General features: G+C 38.8%; 1 protein-coding gene across 10 annotated transcripts in view; it reads right to left on the reverse strand.

Moving 5' to 3' along the window:
• LOC137605521 (mucin-2) overlaps positions 1 to 15762 on the reverse strand; it is a 38093-nt gene extending 22331 nt beyond the window's left edge. For 4 of the 10 annotated variants that reach the window (XR_011037753.1, XM_068330254.1, XM_068330255.1 and 1 more), the window contains exons 1-16: positions 15321 to 15762; positions 10439 to 10498; positions 9352 to 9531; positions 9171 to 9239; positions 8943 to 9075; positions 8105 to 8295; positions 7442 to 7488; positions 6812 to 6860; positions 6201 to 6266; positions 5892 to 5957; positions 5215 to 5280; positions 3246 to 3311; positions 2122 to 2187; positions 1314 to 1379; positions 1048 to 1113; positions 766 to 843 (exon numbers count right to left, since the gene is read on the reverse strand). Coding sequence is in view for 9 of the 10 variants with exons in the window: in XM_068330254.1 (XP_068186355.1) it covers positions 766 to 843; positions 1048 to 1113; positions 1314 to 1379; positions 2122 to 2187; positions 3246 to 3311; positions 5215 to 5280; positions 5892 to 5957; positions 6201 to 6266; positions 6812 to 6860; positions 7442 to 7488; positions 8105 to 8295; positions 8943 to 9075; positions 9171 to 9239; positions 9352 to 9531; positions 10439 to 10498; positions 15321 to 15420 (1369 nt within the window). In the remaining variant the exon portion in view is untranslated. The remainder of the gene's footprint in view (positions 1 to 765; positions 844 to 1047; positions 1114 to 1313; positions 1380 to 2121; positions 2188 to 3245; positions 3312 to 5214; positions 5281 to 5891; positions 5958 to 6200; positions 6267 to 6811; positions 6861 to 7441; positions 7489 to 8104; positions 8296 to 8942; positions 9076 to 9170; positions 9240 to 9351; positions 9532 to 10438; positions 10499 to 15320) is intronic. The other 6 variants (XM_068330245.1, XM_068330246.1, XM_068330252.1 and 3 more) reach the window with 6 other exon arrangements.
• Between the last annotated feature and the right edge of the window lie 5931 nt (positions 15763 to 21693).

Below are 21693 nucleotides of genomic sequence, written 5' to 3' on the forward strand. Positions count from 1 at the left end.
ATTAAGATGAATAAAGGGAGTGTCTGTATGTTGAAACCCGAGCTTTTATGAGTAAAAATCTAGATCAGCTGCAAATATATTGAAAAGGCAACTGTTGGAAGATGGACAAGGAACTGAAAGACAGTGTAAATCAAGTACATGGCATGATACATCAGCTCCAGTTCCTGTTGGATGAAGAGGAATGTCGTGTGCAAGCAGTTATGTCATGCAGATTTCACATTACCTACAATGCATTGAAAGCAGAAGCCTAAAACCACAGACACATTGAATATAAAGAATAGGATCTGTATATTCGAGATAAGGCTGCGCTGCACTGCCTGGCTGAACAAAACATCTGTGTAGGTTCTCAGTTATCCAGGTCATGGCTGAACAAGACCTGACAAGTTGCTCATCACATTCTTTCTAAACTCATTTTTACTTCAATTATGTCAATTATATTTTGCAAATAATCCACTGTAAAACTGTCGGGCCCACAACAGAACCATGAGACCATCATTATAAATTTCAGTAAGCCTTTTTTTTAACTCCAATGCCATCCAGCCAAGGTAACCAACATTGCGCCAATTACAGACCAAACAGCTGACATTGGTTCCACATCAATTGCCCTCAATCAGAGCATGCCAGTCTTGTTCATGCACTTATCATAAAGGTTGCTGTAAAGCATTGACAGCCCCTCATTTGGAGTCTGCCAAGTTTATTACTGCATACAGTCAAAATGAGAGCCACAAAGGTTTTTTTAAAAAAGAACTATAATTCACTGTTTACCGATTGGCTGATTGGTGACCACAGGCGGTGTGGGTCCAGGGGTCGACATAGATTCCTGTCTAGTAGTTGTGGTGGAAGCTGAGAAATATAATGTATTTAGTAGACCTTGAGGAATGTGTCACAACATGTCTTATAAAATCTAAAGAAATGTTATGCATACAGTAAACAAAATAGCTAAGATGTGCAGGACAGTTAGAGAGATGTTAGGACAAGCAGTCAGATGCAGGTCAAGAGTATTTTTTCTGACCTCTGAACTCAACTTCAGGTCAGAAAAGTCATTACCAAATGTTGTCTTTGAGGATATGGTCTTGGAGAGGGGCAGTCTGCCCTGGGTCCTGTTATGGTGAACTGACAAGGGAGGAGAGATTTAAGTCAAAAGAGTAACATTTAAGATGTCCTCCTCTTCCTGAAAATCAAAGAGTCATGGAGAAGAGTTACGGTCATGAACCTGTTCGAAAACAGCACAATGGGTTTTGTTCATCAGGAGTTTTTGACTGAGCTTTTCACCCTGGTGAAAACAAATGAGCTACTGTCAAAAAATTCATTACCAAGGGTTGTCTTGGGTGATATAGTCTTGGAGAGTGGCAGTCTGGCCTGGGTCTTGTTATGGTGAACTGACAAGGACGACGGAGGACAAATGTAAGTCAAAAGAGTAATATACAAGATTTCCTCCTATTCCTGCAAAAACAGAGTTGTGTAAAAGAGCTATGGTTATGAGCCTGTACCAGAACTGCACTGATATACAGCAGTACCTTGAGATGCAAGCAGCTCGACATATGAGATTTTTGACATACAAGCCTTTGCTCCATCCATATTTTTGGTTCAAAATATAAGCTAAAATTTGAGATACAAGGTTCAGGACACAACTGCTAATTGGTGGATGGATACAACATCAGCTGAGACTGCATCTTATTCTTTCCCACATGTTGGCTGATGGATACAACATCAGCTTAGACCGGATCTCATTCTTGTGTGCGGAGTAAAGACGTTGGCTCAAGTGTTCGCATTACTTTTGCGCTCGGTTTCACACTTTATCATACTTTATGTAACTTAAATATAAATAATTATACACAGATAAAGCAGGCATGTCTATTGGTTGATTAAAATGTGTATTCTTTCATAATTTTGAGGGCTTTGGGGCTTTGGAATGGATTAGAATAATTTGTTATTTTAAATGGGGACAATTAGTTTGAGTTACGATTTGTTTGACTTTAGCACAGAATGAATTAAACTCATATCTCAAGGTACTACTGTACTGTGTCTTTTTAGTTCCTAGGTAGGGTACAAAATGTTTTGAAAGTTTGTCACTGAATTTTTTGCCCTGCTGAAAACATTAAGTCTTGGACATTTCATTACCAAGAGTTGTCTTGGGGGAAATGGTCTTGGAGAGGGGCAGTCTGGCCTGGGTCTTGTTAGGGTGAACTGAAAAGGACAAGAGAGGACAAATGTAAGTCAAAAGAGTAATATATAAGATTCCCTTTTCCCTATTCTTGAAAAAACAGTTGTCTAAAAGACTAATGGTCATGAACCTTTTTCCAGAACAGCACTGATATACAATAGTACCTTGAGTTACAAGCTGTTCAACATATGAAGTTTTTGACATACAAGTCTTTTCTCCGTCCATATTTTTGTTTAACAAATGAGCTCAAATTTGAGATACAAGCGTCAGGACACCATTGCTTATTGGTGGATGGATACAACATCAGCTGAGACCAGATCTCATTCTCGAAAGTGGAGTATGACATATTTGTGTGTTCCCATTACTTTTGCGCTTCATTTCATACTTTGACACAGTTTATGTAACTTTTATAAAAATAATTATGCACAGGTAAAGTATGCATGTCTATTGGTTGATAAAAATGTGTTTTCTTTCATAATTTTGTGGGTTTAAAGGCTTTTAAATGGATTTAAATGATTTTAGTTATCTTCAGTGGGGACAATTAGTTTATGGCGCAGTGGGTAGCATTGTTGCTACACAGCAAGGTGGTTCTGGGCTCATGTCCCACTCTGTGAGGAGTTTGCATGTTCTTACCATGTCTGTGTGGGTTCTCTCCGGGTTCTCTGGCTTCCTGCCACCTCCAAAAACATGCACTCCAGGTGAATTGGCCAGTTCCAAATTGACCGTAGGTATTAGTGTGTGCCTGCGTGGTCTGTGTCTCTGTGTGGCTCCCCGGTGCACTGGACTCACGCCCGGAGTTTCCCCCACCTCACGCCCTAAACCAGCTGGGATAGGCTCCAGCTCCCCATGACCCGCGACAGCGAATAAAGCAGTGATAAGAAAATGGATGGATTTATGGACAATTAGTTTGAGTTATGATTTGTTTGACTTACGAACACAGTCACAGAATGAATTAAAGTCATATCTCAAGGTACTACTGTATGTGTCTTTTTAGTTCCTAGGTAGTGCACAAAATGTCATGAGAGTTTTTCACTGAATTTTTTGCCCTGCTGAAAACATTAAGTCTTGGACATTTCATTACCAAGAGTTGTCTTGGGGTAAATGGTCTTGGAGAGGGGCAGTCTGGCCTGGGTTTTGTTAGGGTTAACTGAAAAGGACAAGGGACGACAAATGTAAGCCAAAAGAGTAACATATAAGTTTTTCTCTTATTCCCGAAAAAACAGAGTTGTGTAAAAGACTAATAGTCATGAACCTTTTTCCAGAACAGCATTAATATACAGTAGTGCCTTCAGTTACAAGCTGTTCAACAAATGAAGTTTTTGAAATACAAGCCTTCTCTCCGTCCATGTTTTTGTTTGACATATGAGCTAAAATTTGAGATACAAGCGTCAGGACACCACTGCTTATTGGTGGATGGATACAACATCAGCTGAGACCGGATTTCATTCTTGTGCATGGGGTAAAGACATATTTGTGTTTACCCATGACTTTTTCACTCCTTTTTATACTTAAATATAGTTTATCCAATCCAATCCAACTTTATTTGTTAAGCACTTTACAACAACCACAGTCAACCAAAGTGTTGTATAGACGAATAATAAAAACATTATAGATAAAAGACAAAATGGCTCAAATATTGTAAGTAAAATTAATTAATTAAAAACATAAAACATGGGTAAAAGTAAAAGCCATACAATCAGAGCAATAAAATAAGATAAAATAAAATAAAATCCTATGTCTAGCTAGGTGTTAAAAGCCAAGGAGAAGAGGTAGGTTTTCACAAGCGATTTAAAAACAGACAGAGAAGAGGCCTGTCTGATTTGCTGAGGCAGATTATTCCATAATTTAGGAGCTACAACAGCAAAGGCACCATCCCCTCTGAGCTTCCTTTTGGTTTTGGGCACACTCAGGAGCAGCTGATCAGCTGACCTGAGAGAGCGAGTAGGCACGTAAGGGTGTAGAAGCTCAGAGAGGTAGGGCGGGGCAAGAACATTTAGGGATTTAAAAGTAAATAAAAGAATTTTAAAATGGATCCTAAAATGCATGGGCAGCCAGTGGAGTGAGGCTAAAATGGGGGTAATGTGCTCATGTTTACGGGTGCTGGTCAAAAGATGTGCAGCAGCGTTTTGGACCATCTGGAGACGGGAGATGGAGGAAGCATTAACCCCCACATAAAGGGCATTACAGTAGTCCAGCCTAGTGGTGACAAAGGCGTGGATTACTATTTCAAACTGTTGCCTCGAGAGAATTGGTTTTATTTTGGCCAGCTGCCTCAAATGATAAAAGCTTGACTAAACTATTGCCCTGATCTGGCTGTCAAACTTGAGATCTGAATCCACTTTTACTGCAAGATTAGTGATGGTTTAACATAGTTTATGTAACTTATACTGTATATAAACAATTATGCACAGGTAAAGTATGCATGTCCCATGATTGATAAAAATGTGTTTTCTTTCATAATTTTGTGGGTTGTAAGGCTTGATTTTAGTTATTTTAAATGGGGACAATTACATTAGGGTGCAGTGGGTAGCGCTGTCACCGCACAGCAAGGCAGTTCTGGGTTTGTGTCCCGCTCTGCAGAGTTTACATGTTCTCCCCATGTCTGTCAGGGTTCTCTCCGGGTTCTCTGGCTTCCTCCCACCTCCAAAAACATGCACTCCAGGTGAGCTGACCAGTCCCAAATTGACCGTATGTATTAGTGTGTGCGTGCGTGGTTGTCTGTGTCTCGGTGTGGATCCCCGGTGCACTGGACCCGCGCCCGGAGTTTCCCCCAACTCACGCCCTAAACCAGCTTGGATAGGCTCCAGGTGCCCATGACCCGCGACATCAAAAAAAGCAGTGATAAGATAATGGATGGATTTATGGACAATTAGTTTGAGTTATGATTTGTTTAACTTACGAACACAGTCACAGAATGAATTAAAGTCATATCTCAATGTACTACTGTACTGTGTCTTTTTAGTTCCTAGGTAGTGCACAAAATGTTTAGGAATTTTTTTCACTGAACTTTTTGCCCTGCTGAAAACAATAAGTCTCGGAAATTTCATTACCAAGGGTTGTCTTGGGGGACATGGTCTTGGAAAGGGGCAGTCTGGCCTTGGTCTTGTTATGGTGAACTGAAAAGGACAAAGGATGAGAAATGTAAGTCAAAAGAATAACATATAAGATTTCTTTCCAGACAAGGAGTTGTGGAAAAGAATTATGGTCATGAACATGTTCCAGAACAGCACTGAGTACCTTGAGATACGAGCTGCTCAACAAACAAATCTTTTGAGATACAAGCCTTTACCGCCTCCGAGATACAAGCCATTGGTTGGCAGATGGATACAACATCAGCTGAGACCGGATCACGTTCTATTTCACGGAGTAAAGACATAGCTCGTGTGTTCATGCGACTTTTGGGGGGTGGTAAAGTATGAACCCCCCGTTCATATTTTATCATTGTTTACGTAACATATATAATTTATTATGCAGAAGAAAGTCTGCATGTCTATTGGTTGATAAAAAATATGTTTTCTTCCATAATTCTGAGGTGATAGGGAACTTTTTTGCTAGTTTGTAATGAATTAAAATGATTTTAGTTATTTTAAAGTTGCTTGACTTATGAGCGCGGTCACGGAATAAACTAAACCCGTATCTCAAGGTGTCTTTTTAGTTCCTGGCAAAAAAGGTTTTTCACTGAACCTTTTGCTCTAGGGAAAACATTAAGTGTCAGAAAATTCATTACCAAGAGTTGTCTTTGGTAATATAGACTTGGAGAGGGGCAGTCTGGGTTGGGTCTTGTTACGATGAACTGACACGGACAAGGGAAGAGACATGTAAGTCAAAAGAGTAACATATAAGATGTCCTTTTATTCCTGAAAAATAGAGTTGTGGAAAAGAGTTATGGTCATGAATTTGTTCGAGAGCAGAAAAATTGGTTTTGTTCTCCAAAACTTATGTCACCTGATATACGTGTCTATTTAGTTCCTGGGTAGTGTACCATATTTTTTGGGAGTTTTTCATTGAGCTTTTTGCCCTGGTGAAAATTCATTACCAAGGGTTGTCTTTGGTGATATAGATTTGGAGAGGGGCAGTCTGGCCTGGGTCTTGTTATGGTGAACTGAAAAGGACAAGGGAGGGTAGATATTAGTCAAAAGAGTCATGTACAGTATAAGATTTCACCCTATTCTGGAAAAACAAAGAGTTGTTGGGAGTTATCTTCAAGAACCAGTTCCCCATAAGCACTGAGTTCTGTTCTTCAAAATAATTTCACCTGATGTTTGTGTCTTTTTAGCTCTTATGTGGTCTACAAAATATTTTTAGAGTGAAAACATTCAACGGTGGATCAAATCTGTTGAGGTAGTAGCCAGAGAATTTTAACACTTTCAGTTAAATTAATGGAACAAAAGAATCGGTTGATAAAATTTTTTGAGTTTTGTCACCAGTAGCTACACTCACTGTAGCTCAATTATAGCTTTGTGCATACCTTTTGTGCAAACCTGTTCTTATGGACAGATTCTTTACACAACTGATAATAGAAACTCTGTCAGCCCTGAGTTTTACAGCAGAAATCCTGAAAAAGACTTCTAAAAGGCAATAAATCGTAGTATATTATGAAGCATACATTTGATGTTTATTTGGTGCAGTTTGTCCATATTACCTTACCTTCAGGGGGCAGAGGTGGTAAAGAGCGAGGACCCGGTGTTAAAGGTTTCTGAAACATGAAAAACAAAAAGACAATGAGAAGGAATTAGTCTTAAAAATATTTACAGAAAGTGGTTGTATTGGTAATCTGCCTCCAGACTCCCTTTCCTTTTGTCTATGAAAAGAAAAATGTTGTTGATTCTCAACAGTTGTGATGTTCCAGAAGTATGAAGCAGTGACATGTCACATAAGCTGTCTAAATCAGTGCCACCATTCTACTCTGCACTCCATTTCAGTTTTCTCCTGTCACCTCTTTTTTTCCATTTCAGATGTAGTTACAGACTGCTCTTTTGGCAGGGTCCGCCTTTGAATCAATGTTGCTATTTCCATTAAGCAGTTAGATGGAAAATTAGGCAACAATCCTGACAATCACACAAGTTCACTCTCTTAAATGCACAATATGGACTCCATTATAAACCCTGTTCCGAAAAAATACTAATTAGATGGACTGGAAGCATATTTGAAATCTCTGTAGCCTTATACAAGTACATTAAGATTGTCAAGTAAAACAACTTTTACAACAAATTCATAATATGATATTTACATTATTGTTAAGAAATATTATATATGTATATGCATATAAATACATACCATAGGTGTGTTGTTGGGACACTTAAAGATTTTTTTGATGGTCTTCTCTAGAAACACAACACAAAAATCAGGGAAGAAATCAGCGATGACAGTATTTACAGGTGAAATCATCATAGCCCCTGGAATCATCATCCTCCATTATGTTGTCACATAAAATTACGTGGAAAATCCAGCTGAAAGCTTATACCTTCAAGATTCTACACTGGTCTGCTTAGCCTATGACCAACCCTGCCAAAATCTGTTCAGTAGTTTTTCTGTAATTACAGAAAATAGTGAAAACAGCCCCTTCTTGGATTTTTAGTGAAAGTTATAAAAATTGTGTCCAGATTCATTAGAAAATTCCAGGGGTTCTGTCCTAGTCTCTGAACCGTTGTTCCAACATTTGTGGGAGTCAGTCCAGCAGTCATTACTTTCACTGTCTGACTATTCATTCAATGGAAATGGGTAACAAACCCAACCCCCGTGGTGGAGATATTGAAAACTAGGAATATGTTTATTCTGAAGGCTAGAGAGTGCCTTGTAGGTGCTGGTAGCAATAATTTGGCCTTTTTTCCATGAATCGTATTTATACTTGAGTCATGAAACTTGATTTGAGACGGCATGTTCATGTAAACAAATGTCACACCTCTATTTTGACTGTTTTAGTTGTTGCATGGTATTTACCATCTATTCCTGCTCTGCTGATATTGTGAATGACAGGCTTGCTCCACTTTCCAGAGCCATCCTTAGTGTTGGACTGGACACCAAACTCATAGAGTCCATTTGGCTTCAGATTATCGATGACCGTGTCGCTAGTTGGGCAAGTCTGGTAGTTCCACTTCCTGTTCTTTTCACGATAACGAACAGTGTAGTGACTGAGGAAAAGAAGCAAAAGAAACAATGGTTTTGTGATTAGTTTGATTATTTGTTAACTTTTACAGATATGAGTCACAATGTATCGTCCTGAAAGAGGAACAGTCATTATAAACTCAGTAGGCTTTAGGCTGAGGATACCTCAACCAGAGCCAGACAAGCTCTTTATCTCTAATTAAGAAACAAAAATAATCAAAAAATCCTTATGTTTGTTCTCCTCACTACATACAGTACCTAATCCTTATACTATGTTTCATTTTTTAATCCTTGCTTGGTTTCAATATGACTGAACAGTTTTTCAAAATCTGTCAATGTTAAAGAAACCTGGTTCTTCCTTTCAAACAATTCTCACAAAAATCCACTTGTCTGTTTTTGTAAAATCCTGCTTAATTGAATGAATGTGTGTGAGCATGTATATTTGAAGTGTGCTTGAGTTGCCTGCAGGAAGCAGCTCTACATGCATCTCTAATTATCTCAGTCTCAGATACTGTGTCTCTATTTTGCACTGTCAAGTCATTGACTTGCAGGATCATTATTGCAGAATTTGCAATAAGTCATGTGAGAGTGAAAGACTTTTGAAAACATTTAAAGATATCAGCATTTGACCATCTTACTGTTGTCGTACATGACCGTAAAATAGTGAGCTCACCCATCCTCAAGACAGTCGTTCATGATATTGCCTTCATAGGGGGTTTTCAGCACACTCCCCCAGGACAGGAGGACAGAAGTAGGGGTTACCGACCCGATGACCAAGTGAAGTGGTTTCTCCAGTTCCACTTTACCTGAACAAATTAACATATTATTTTACCTCCCAGTTGCTCATGCTTAATTGAGTGATACTTTTACCATATTTTTTTAGTGTTTGTAGTCGGATTACCTGTGCACTGCCTCTTCACCTCATTGTTTGGCATGGCTCGGACAGCTATAAGGTATTTTGGCTCAGCATCTAAACACAGAAAACAGTGATCTGGAATGTATAGATCTGAGGTCCTGCTGATTTTTTTTATCCTTTGTTTAGTCATAACTAAGAAGATGGTGATGTGTACAGACTTTCTTACCCATCTCACTTTCGTATGGTTCTCCATTCTCAGGCAGCTGAATGAATTGTTTGGAGAACAAACTGCTGCCATAACCTAGAATGTAGCCTTCAAGTTTGGTGTCAGCATCAGGATGTAAAAACTTCATCACGATGGTGTCTCCTGTGGCGTTGATACGCACTTTCATATTCTGACGTCTCACTGGAGAGACAGTAGATGACACGATGTTCCATCAAACATTCAAACGTGTTCTGTTGAGAACATCGCCACACTGATGACACACAGGTGAAGAGGACTAAAAATGTGTTGTGTTGAGGGAAGGTTAGTCACAAAGTTTATAATGGCTTTAAATAGAACACATATATACTTTTTCATGCAGGTATTATACAAGAGATGGGATTTAATAGTATATAAATTAAGTTCCAAATAAATGGAAGATGTGAATATATATTACACAAAGTAAAGATGAATGTATATAACAGCAATCCATATATAAAAATAATGTAATAAAAACACAGGAAACACTCAATAATAATAATAATAATAATAATAATAATAATAATAATAATAATAATAATAATAATTAATATAAAGTAGGTACAACTCAGAGTAATCCTTTGTGAAACTGGCTCAGGTAGTACAGAGGTCACCCACTTACAGGATCAAGCGTTTGTACGACTAGTCAGTCTGCGCTCTGAAATACAGTACATCATTTTCTTTTCTTAAACAAAGATTCCAAAAAAAAGTTGAGTTGAGACACTTTCAAAAATCCATATGAAACTGACTGTGGTCATTGGTTGAGGATTTCTTGAATATGCTAAATTGAAAACATTCCAAAGACAGTTGTTATATTCTTGTTTATTATTTAGTTACTTATTGTTTTCCCTCATCAGCACCATCTTGAATTTGCAAATGTTGCCAGCAACACATTTTAGACAAGATGTGACAGAGTCAACAGTAACAATAGACATTCCACAGATGAACAGGTTAGTCTATAACGGGTGAAAGTAAGCAGCTTCAAAACAGTCTCGTTATTCACAATGTAATGATGGAGACAGGTTGTGACGAGGTGAAGTGAAGTGAAGTAAAAAATAAAGATTATTATTACATGGGCTCAAGAGAGCTGATGCTAAACATTTTGTTTGTTGTTCTGTCTGTAGATCAGAACCTGAAGGAAAAAAGATGGACAGGTTGGACAAGGAATACTGACACATAAACAATAGTTTTTATAAATATATATATGTCTTTCTGTTGGTAACGCACACACACACACACACACACACACACACACACACACACACACACACACACACACACACACACACACACACACACACACACTCGCACGTGTTGGCTTTACTTTTCAAGAACCTGCATATTTCCTGGCAGAAGTGCATTATTCATAATGCCTCTCCAATCAGTAGAGTTTGGGGACAGATATTTGTACAAGCCTCAAACATTGAGTCATAATGAGGCACAGACAGCAGAGGTTTCAGATGAGCTGGTTTTTATAGGTCAAAACAACTATGAATACTTAACTTGATCTGAGGTCTTGGTGAGACATTGCACAGAGCTGCTTGGCAAAATGGTATTCTTAAATGAAAGGAGTGCATCATAGGTCGTCTTCAATGAGTTTCATACTTTTACTTGAAGTGAACTGCATCCAAAGTTGTGACTGGAAGGAACACTTGGCCAACATGTGTGTGTGTGTGTATTTGTGTGTGTTTAGCACACGTGCTACTAAATGATAGAAATCCTAGCTGAGTGTTGCTGGACTCAAAGTCACTGACACTTGGCCACTGCTCCCGTAAAATAATAAATATCCACACTAGTGAATTCTCAGAATGGTGTACAGTGATGGGAGGGATTAAAGTGCATTCATTATTCTAGTCAATCAATTTGTGCAAATTTATCAGTTTGGTTACACTTAAAAACATATCAAATTTCAATTTTTGCCAGATTAAATGGACTTTCTCCTGGGATTGTGACTTGTGCAATACGCCTCAGAACCCATGTCCCTGACTCATATTTCAGTATTAAATGAAATAATGGAACATTGTGGGTTGAATATTGCCTGTGGCTTCCAAACACCAAAACAGGCTCTGACAGTGAAAGAGGGGGAAGCCCTGAATTGAAAAACACTGTCACGCTTTCCAAGCTATGTGTTTCCCATCAAAAATGCAATAGCTTTTATTCTATCATCAATATTTCCAATGAAGCACAAATGGAATTGGCTCAAAGGGAGGGGAAACTTCTGGGAGTGCATTTTGAACCCCAGTACAAGCAAACACTGGCTCAGACCCACAACAACCTGTCCAAAGCTGCACCACTCGGGCCACACACTGTTTTGGGACTGTTAGGAATTATCAGTATTTCCATAGTAAAATAAGTAAAGTTTCAGGAAAGGATCCAGTCACTCAGTTCCAATAATTAATCATCTGCAGAGGAAAACTTGATTAAAAAAAAATCCAGCTGAGCTGCAAAGTCATGTTTGTTGGTTTACATCCACGAATAATGTGGAAAATCATGGTTTTCTAAATGAACACCCCAGAATAACACAATTATTCTGTCCATGCATGGCTACTAGGATGAAATTGTAATAAGCATGTCCAAAGTATTTGTTGTGTAAAGTATACCTGAGTCTCTTATACAAATACATATGTATTTGTGTATATTTTACATGTATGCAGACCATAGTTCTTCCAGACCTACATAATATACTTTTAATCTAATTTCCATAACTGTTTCAGGTTCATTATCATGACATAAGCAGTTTACCCTCTTATGGAGAGAACATGAACAAGTCGTCAGAACCAGAATACAGGGAGTGAGTCAATAAACAAGTCAGAGTTTGCCATTCACAAATCATTTGATAAACACGTCACCGATACTTCACCAATCACTCTGTTTGAGATTAATTGCAAGAGGCTCTAATCCAGCTGGCCTGAGAAGAAGAAACGCCTTTAAACTGTAAAGTCAGCGTTTGGCTGAGCAGAGCAGCTATCTGGGATCATCAGCAGTGATTAACGACCCTCTGGGAGAGGGAGTGGGTTAATGGGGTTGTCACCATAACACGCTCTTTTCACTTTAAACTGCAGAGCAACATGATATTTTTATGTGTGTTTGTTTTTTTGAAAATTAAAAACGTGTATATATCTGTGCAACGTGCGAAGTTTAACATCAACAACTGACTTACAGCCTGACAACATCAAAGCCTCTGTCTCTACGCTCATGGTTAAAATGAAAATAAACTTGAGATCATCACAAGACTTTTCCACGCATTCTGATGTGTGAACTAGTGAACCAGAAATAGCTGAAACAACGTCTGAACAGAAAGAAGAAAAAAAAATCTTGGACAGCGGCCACAAGGATTGTTTTGGTTTCAAAATATGTAATGGAAAAGAACTTTTCCACTCTGTTGAAATGACTGTGGTAGATTTGGTGGATGAAAGTTACACAGAATAATGAAGTAATGCTGGTTGGCCTTGAGCAGCTGCACATCACAGCTGAGCTCCTCAGACTGCAAAACACCCAAAACAAACTCAATTTATTCCACAAATTCACATCTATAGAGGTCATTAAAACTGACTGCAGTTCAAACGTTTTCTGTTGCACACAATTATCTTGCTTTTGCATGCATGGTGCCTTTAGTGCAGTTAGTATTCCAGCCTCTTAGGTGTCCGTCCTGGAAGAGGAGAGGAGCAAGGGAATCTTGGTTTCCTGCACCACGAACCCAGAAACAGATGTTTTACGGCCGTCTTGTAAAACAGTCACATTTATTTGAAGAAATTAAGTGTGAAAACGTCTCTGCACCTTGCATTAGCTAGAGCACAGATGGTATAAACTAAATTAGGTCATGAGCAAATGACATCTGACCTGGCCAAAAGTAACTCTGGACTAACTCAGGATGCTATCTGATGCTTCACCTTCACCTTGCAGCCCAGCGTTAGGGAGATTTGCCCGGGTTTACACTCCCGCATTTGTTAACCGCTTTTGTTAAAATTCTGACCTTCTTCTTTCACAACATTTATCCTCTTTGCCAGATTCAACAGATGTTTTCCTTCCCATCTGGCACTCCTCCATATCATACTTCTGCTTCAGTCTATTTCTGCCGTCCCATATGGGTCAGCAGTTATCTTTGTATTAACCCTGATCCTCTTTTAAATTACAAGGTGCTTTAAATTTGTCTTGTTCTTCAATGCAAACCTCTACGTTCCTCTCTTCTTCCTCTCACATGTAATGTTTCTCTCTCATCAGTGTTTGAATGTTATGTGGAATTGTTTTGCTTGGCTTAGCAGCATGTTCCAGGCCATATATTGTCTCACATTTGCGTCATGGCAAATTATTTATTTTATTATAAGTCGTTCAGATTTATATATATTTATTTAATCCAAGTAGAGGAGAAAAACATTTAAGGGAAAATAAAACCCTTGAGAAGAACAAACCAGGGTCTGATTTGAAAACGTCATGGATGCTGAGGTCTTACTCTCCTGTCTGAGCATCTTCAAAGGGCACTAAACTCTGATTCACTAAACAGCATGTCTGTGTGTGTGTGTGTGTGTGTGTGTGTGTGTGTGTGTGTGCGTGCGTGCATGCGTGCATGTGTGCATGCGTGTGTGCGTGCGTGCGTGCATGTGTGCGTGTGTTGTATGTGATTGTTGTGTGTGTGTGTGTGTGTGTGTGTGTGAGAGAGAGAGAGAGAGAGAGAGAGAGAGAGAGAGAGAGAGAGAGAGAGAGAGAGAGAGAATAATAAAATATGGTAAATATGCATGATGTTTATGGAAACTTTGTTTTCCAAGAACGTCATGAATACCCTAATTGGACAGAAGGGGCTCATTACGTTATAACACACTCGTTTAGCTTTCATTTGTGGCATGATGGAGAATCGCTGTTTGTGGGAGTGAGAGGTCTGGGTGCTCTGACACTGGTTCTCTTCAAGCTTTAAACAAAAGCATTCAAATAATTATATGCTGGGTTACGATGGAAAGATGTTGTGGTTTTTTTCCATATTTGTTCAGGAAACAATTTGGAGATGCCAGAAATTATACGTCTACTGCCCTCCTCTTCAGGTGCTAGGATAAATAAGAGCGCTAATATAAAACATGAGAGAACGTACCCGGCCTGAGGAAGTTAGTAAAATAATTGGCCAACTTATAAACATCAAATTTTTCTAATGGTGGTCACATTATTGCATCAGGCTGACCCTCACACTGGAAACTCAGTCATTATGACTTGGGAGCAGTAACTGGGCTGTGTCGCTGTGTCTGCTCGCCTGGTTGTCAGGAGAACCAGATGAACAACAGGGACCATAATGCACTGGTTTCTAATCAAAACAGTTTGAAAGGCTGGCAAGCAGCTCCATGAAGGTTTGTGGTTCACATCATAACAAAACCATGAACAAAATATTAATTATGTCAAAGCCCTTACAGTAATACACAATACACAGTAGAAACAAAACAGTCAATTTCAGTCAGTGCTTATGAGTCGTAGTTCAAAGAATCAACTTTCTTTCTGAAATCACTGAATTTTGAATTTTGAATTTCTCTGAAGAACACATCCTCAACAGTAGACTGTGCTTTTTCTCAGTACAGTTTGTGAGGAACACGTGGTGGAGCTACAGTAGAGCCATATTTTAATAATCACAACTGAATCTGGTAATAACTGTATATCAGAACAATATAAAAGAAGGAAAGATATCTTAGGAAAAACATTTAATTACTTTTAATCACTACATAGATTTCTGTACATCTGTCTCTCAATATTCAGTTATTATTGCTGCAAATACCCAACTTACTAATTGTCTTTCAAAGCATATCCCAGCATGCATTTGGCAGGGTGCAGAGAATAACCATATTAAACCCATCAATGCATTACTGAGCCAGTGTCATCCAGAAGCATTGAACATCTGGAATACCAGACAGTAGACTGAGCAACACAGGGAGTCACCAGTGTCTCCTGGTGTGGACAACATAGGTGCAGATATCACCTACCTCTGGTTCTGCGAGAACTTAAGGGCCCAGAGAGAACAATCCCAGAGATAAAGGCCATGAGGACTAAGAAAAGAAAGCCGCTTGAATGCATCCTCATCATTAGTGGCGTTGATGGTCGGCTCTGAGTCTCAGAGCTGACTAACTGGCTGTGAAACAAGATCAATCCAGTTTAGAGATCTTGCAGCAGGATTAAGACAGAAACATGACGCTGGTTGAATAAATCTTCTGCAACAGGTTGAGTCGGGTGTGCTGCTGCTGCTGGAGTCGGGTGGGGTGTGTCCAAAAGGGGCTAGACCGCTTCTTTGAGCTCCTCAGTGCTGGTGCAGCACACTGGACCGGACTGAGTGCAGCAGGCTGCTCCTGCACCTTCTATAGCCCTATAATGGAAGTAGGGGATATATACAGCAAACACAACCACTCCCATTACCCTCCCTCATCTCTCCCTCTCTTTTGCATTTTGTCTCTATCTATCTCATGTTCTTTTTTGCTGGAAGAGGAGTGAAACTTCTTGTCCAGCCCTCCTTTGGCTCTTTAGCCATTTCTCTTTTTTCTTTTGTTGAGTCTGGTTTGTCTCCAATTAGTTTACTTTCAATCCTCAGAGACCCTTTTATGCTTAATATTGTTACATCCCACGAAGGGGATGAATTGTAATTGTCAGTGTTTGTGTGTCCGTCCGTCTTTCCGTCCGTCCGTAAGTCCACCAAATATCTTCGCAACCATTGCAGATAGAGAGATGAAACAAAACGCACAGTACTCGGGTGGCAAAGGGGATGAAAAATGAGAGGATGACCTTGACCTTGAGAAAACTAGGTCAAGGTCAAATTTCAACTATTGTACATTCCGGAAGCAGATAAGATAGAAGGCCAGTGTGAGTGAGAGCATAGATCAAAGCTGGTGCTTAGATTTACCTATGCTTTGATTTACCCTGACCTGTGAAAGTAGGTCAGGGTAAAATTTTGAATTCACAGACTGCAACATCCCGCAACTTCAGGGGTGTCACAGGATGTTGCAGTCTCTGACTGCCTTGGTTCTAGTTCTTACTTGCTTGTTTTCTATTTTCTTTCACTCATTTACCTAAACTATCACACCAGGGGGCACAAATGGTGCAGAGTTACATTGTGCAGAGGCTTTGTCCTCTTGCAAAGGACATGGGCTTTACTCCCATTCACAACCCCATAGCTACTCACTCACTCCCTTTCCCATTTACTGTCATATAGAATTGGCTGTTCTATCCATTAAAGGCAAGGTTCCCTTAAAAACAACTACCACATTAAGCACATATGCATAACACGGTATGTCACATACAGTATGTGTACCTGTAGAGGGATTTTGTTAAGTCCAAAACACATCTACATCATACACAATCAAATTATGTCTGGATTTTATTTTACACATCCTCCAACCCCAAATAAGTTTGATTCTAAATTTAACCATAACATATTAAATGCAACCACAAAAGTCCTACAGAGGTTAAAGTAAGCTGACAGGATCACTTATTGGGTCCCCGGGACAGAACCAAGTCCCTGTAATGTGAGTGGGCTCAACCAAACTGTTCCCAACAATTCCATATAAACAAAGACACTCTTCAATGAGAAAAAGATTGAAAGGCAATTGGAAGAGTCATCTAAGCTGAGTTGTTCCAAAAAGCGATGTGCAGTGGGTATGGCTGTCATTATCCATGGAAACAATGTCTAATTTTCATATTTATGTATTTTTTGCCAATGACAAAAAACAGATTTGCATTACGTGAACCACAGACCAGCTGACTGAAACATGTCTGCATCACAAACACTAATTCATTGTGATCATGGTTTACAATCACTGGGTTACATTTTTTGCTTTTGTTTGTGTGCACATTTGTGCATGTGTGTTTTTCTTCAGCCAATTTTATTCATGATGAGCCAAAACACTCAATCAGAACTTGTTCTCAAGGATAAGGAATGTTTGTGTTTGTGCAAGGCGCACATATGTCTGCTGCACGTGCATATGGGTGTATTTAGTCCAACATCTCCACCTTTAAATCCAGTTGACTATATACCACGTGTCATCACATGAGGCAGGAAATGATGTAGACAGGAAATGAAGAGGTCCAGAGGAAGTCCCTGATGAGATGGTTGCACTTGGACCCCAGACCTCGTCACTTGTTATTAAAGAATGGATGAATCATAGAATTCTGTGGAAACAACAAACTAGATAAAGATAGATAAAGATATAGACAAATAAAAAGTTAATGTACTCAAGCAGTGTAAATGTTTTATTTCTGTTTAATATTTTAATTTCATTACTCTTTCATACTTTTAGAGCACGATATTTATCGTATGTCTTCATCAATGGTCGTTTTTTACATGTGACATGAAAAACAAGATATAAAAGTGAAGGCCTTCTTTAAATTTAAATCTACTGATTCACAATCTTTTTAATTTGTGACTCCAGCAGATGTGTATGAGTCATTAGTAGTTCCACCAAAGAGATATTTCCTCTAAAATTCTCATATGGTTTCATTTATGTAAGTACTTGAAACACAAAGTGGTAAAATTATCCCAAATTTTGACAAGAAAAAAGAACAATAGAGTCCAAAAACTGAACCATATTTTTTCCAGAAGACTTTTCTCTCTGTTTTTCCATTAATCATTTCAACATGCCTCCGACTTATCTTTTGATACTTTTAAAAGGCCAAACCACAAGATTGGGAAACAGTGGCATCTACTATCAAACAAAAAATAGTTAAGTCTTAATAAGCAAAAGTGTTAACAATCTAATCCTCATTTGTCCATGAAGGTTTTATCTTTCAGAATAACTACTTTTACTTAAGTAAATTTTACTGACAATATTTTTGTAATTTAACTTAAGTAAACCCAGAATACTGCAATAGCACATTTTACATTGCTCTATTTGAAAAATGTAGATACTTCCTCTATAGCTTTACACATTAAGGTTTTACGTGCAAGGTAGATGACAAGATGATAGATTTACTGTTTCCCAACCAAAGCGGAGATTGGGACCCTTTAAAAAAAAGCAGCTTGGAATCCTTTTCACATTTGAAATATTTAGAGAACCATCTCTCCTCTGAATTTCTCACATCATTTCATTGATATAAATGTTCAAAGGTTAAAGGAGGCACATAAGGAAAGATTACAATCAGAATAAGAGCTAATAATAATAATAATAATATTAATAGAATAACAGTATGACCCCCACCCCCCCATGGTTATTATGTAAGACATGAATTTAGCTCCACTCCAAGTAACCTCCACAGTTTTCAGTGACGCATCAGTTTGACTAATTCACTTTTTCTTTAATACTCTATGAACATTAAATTAAATATACTTCTAGTTTACTTTGGATTATGAATGCAAGACCTTTTAACGTTTTTGTCTCCCTCACTTCTTGTTTCTTTGTTTCATCTCGCTCGTCTTGATTTTTTCATTTGCTCAAAGGCTTCCTGATTTTCCACCATCCTCAACTCATCACTCCAACACCGCTCCTTCTGCTCTGCTCTTAAATCCCACCTCTTATTCTTGTAGAATGTAGTTGTTTATGTATTAGCAGCAGAGTCTCTGACTGTACAAATCAGCCTCAAACTAAATGGCTAATTTCTGTTATTCAGTGTGTCTTGAATAAAGCTGTATTACCTTCATTTAGTTATTCTATTTTCTTCTTTGTGTGGAGCCGAGAAGGAGATTGTAGCCACCAAGGAGCAAATATCATCATATTTAGGAGGGATATTTTTGGCAGAATAATCTGCGATAAATGTTCACATCTTAGGTTTTCAGCCCACTCTTTTAAGAGGGTTTACCATTCCCACACTTCTACATTAGAACTGTACTCAGGTTGTTTATTTAAAAAGACCAAAGATATACAGTGGTACCTCTACTTACGAAATTTTCTACTTACGAAACCCCTCAGCAGGAAAATATTGCCTCTAGTTTTGAAAGAAATTCGAGTTACGAAAGCTACAAACACAGTATGGGCTGCCAGTCGCAGCTCCCAAAGGTTCCTGAACGCAACATTCTTAGAGCTGCTCTGCCATTGGCTATTACCTAGCATCCTGGCATCCCATTGGCTAAGAGGGACCTCCTCTTAGCCAATGAGGAGGTCCCTCATTGGCTAATGACGCTGCATAGGTGTCCGTGCAGCGTCCTCTTCATTCAGCCCTCGACCCATGACGTGTTCTGACGTGTTTTACGCAAATATATTAACTTTTTGAGTATTCGCTATGGACCCCAAGAAAGTGACAGAGAAAAGAGGAAAAGAAAAGATGAAGAAAAGAGGTTTTTTTGTCCGTAAAAACAGAGGAAGAGATCATAGAAAAGCATGAAAAAGGGATGCGTTTGGTTGATCTCACCAAAGAATATGGCTGTAATGCATCTACAATCACCACGTTATTAAAATAAAAGGAAGTTTAAGGAGTTTAAGGCATTGCGTGGGTGGTTGGAGAAGTTCAAAAGGAGGACTGGAATTAACTCTGTTGTTCGGCATCGTGAGATAGGAGCGCATGAACCAAAGAGGGCAAAAAACAATTAGGACAGCAGTTAAGAGGTAAATGACCATCATTTTTATTCTTTACTCTATTCTTTATTTTTTACATTATCTACGAATCTCATTTATTAGGTAATAATCTAAATTTAACATGTATTTGTACTATGTTTTGATGCATTTTAATGCTTTATAAAACATTTATGTCTGAATTTTGGGGGGCTTGAACGGATCAGGGCATTTGCATAAAAATTTAATACTTACAAAATTTCTTCCAGAACCAATTAATTTCATAAGTACAGGTACCACTGTATACAGTATTTTCCGCACTATAAGGCACAGTGGACTATAAGGCGCACCTTCAATGAATGGCCTATTTAAAAGAAACATTTCATACATAAAGCGCACTGGATTATAAAACGCATCTGAGAACTGATCTTCAATGAATGGTATAATAATAAGTTGAATAAAATGCAAAGACAATTACTAAATGCATTAATCTTTCACTAATTCTTTTTTTTTTCACATCTCCTTACTTTAAATCAGTGTGAGGTTCCCTTTTCTTCTGGTATTCTCTTCTCCTGCACACATCCATGATTCCTTTCTGGCTATTCCTGTGATTTGTGAAGGATTAATGTGCCGGAGGACAACGGGCCAGGAACATTGTCCTCTATCTGTTTCTGTCATCACATGCTTGTCATTTTATTCCTTTCCATCCCTTTATTTTATGACTTTTCAACATAGCACCAGCTCCACCTGCCAACATGCACCATTCAGCACATGTCAGGGACAGGTACAAATAACGTAGTAGCCTTCACAATTAAGGCTGACGACACTGAGGGATCAAATTATTTTCTCTTTGTTGTCCACAGGCTAACAGCCACCAAGCCTGAGGATGGCTCACTTATACTTCTGTGGAAAATCACTCACTAAAATTTTTCTCAATATGAAAATGACACGTTAAAACTTCAAGCTTTTTTTATCATCTTTGATTTCTTGCTGCCAATATTCTCAGACGATTGGAAAACATTTCCTGCGATGGCCAAGAGCAGAAGGTCATTCACAGCTCTGTCGCGCATATGCTAAGTTTCCTCACTTGGACTGGTTGCAAATTTGAGTATGGAAAAAGACAATAATTTAGTTTTTTCCATTCTCTTTTTCCACTCTGCTGATGCCACGACTGGAGTGGCCTGTTAAGTTTCAGATGTCTATACCAGGTCAAGGCATCTGAGGACTAGGATGAAGGTTCCAATTAAAAGGCTAATATTCATTCACACCACAGAAATCACACTGTGTCATCACTATAGCACCACATTTTGACATTTTAACTGTACCGATTCCTCTTCTGTGTAGCAAAGTGGAAAATATTATGTATGGAATAGTCCTCCAAATAATCACTTATTAGCTCAAAAGTCTTGGACCCTGTCACAGTGCGCACACACACACACACACACACACACACACACACACACACACACACACACACACACACACACACACACACACACACACTTAGTGTTGATACACATGTATGCTGTACCTGTACAACAGACAACTCTTTGTTTTACACAGTGACAACTAGAGCCACAATTACAATGATAGGCAGCCAACTACCAAATGGTGGGAAATATTTCTTTCCAGAAAGCCATGGGTGACAACCGTATCATTGGTGATGACACAAAAGGATTTAGGATGACCAACAGGCAGAGAAAAAAAACAAATGTAATTCATCCGCTCTAAACATGTCTGTGGAACAAAAGAGAGCAACCACAAGCTCAATGTGGTTCTAATTCTGTGTGTGTGTGTGTGTGTGTGTGTGTGTGTGCGTGCGTGCGTGCGTGCGTGCGTGCGTGCTTGCGTCTGTGACTGTGCAAAAGTGTTTGCTATTATGTACTGT

This window comes from Antennarius striatus, chromosome 12, assembly GCF_040054535.1.
Source record: "Antennarius striatus isolate MH-2024 chromosome 12, ASM4005453v1, whole genome shotgun sequence".
NCBI lineage: Eukaryota > Metazoa > Chordata > Actinopteri > Lophiiformes > Antennariidae > Antennarius > Antennarius striatus.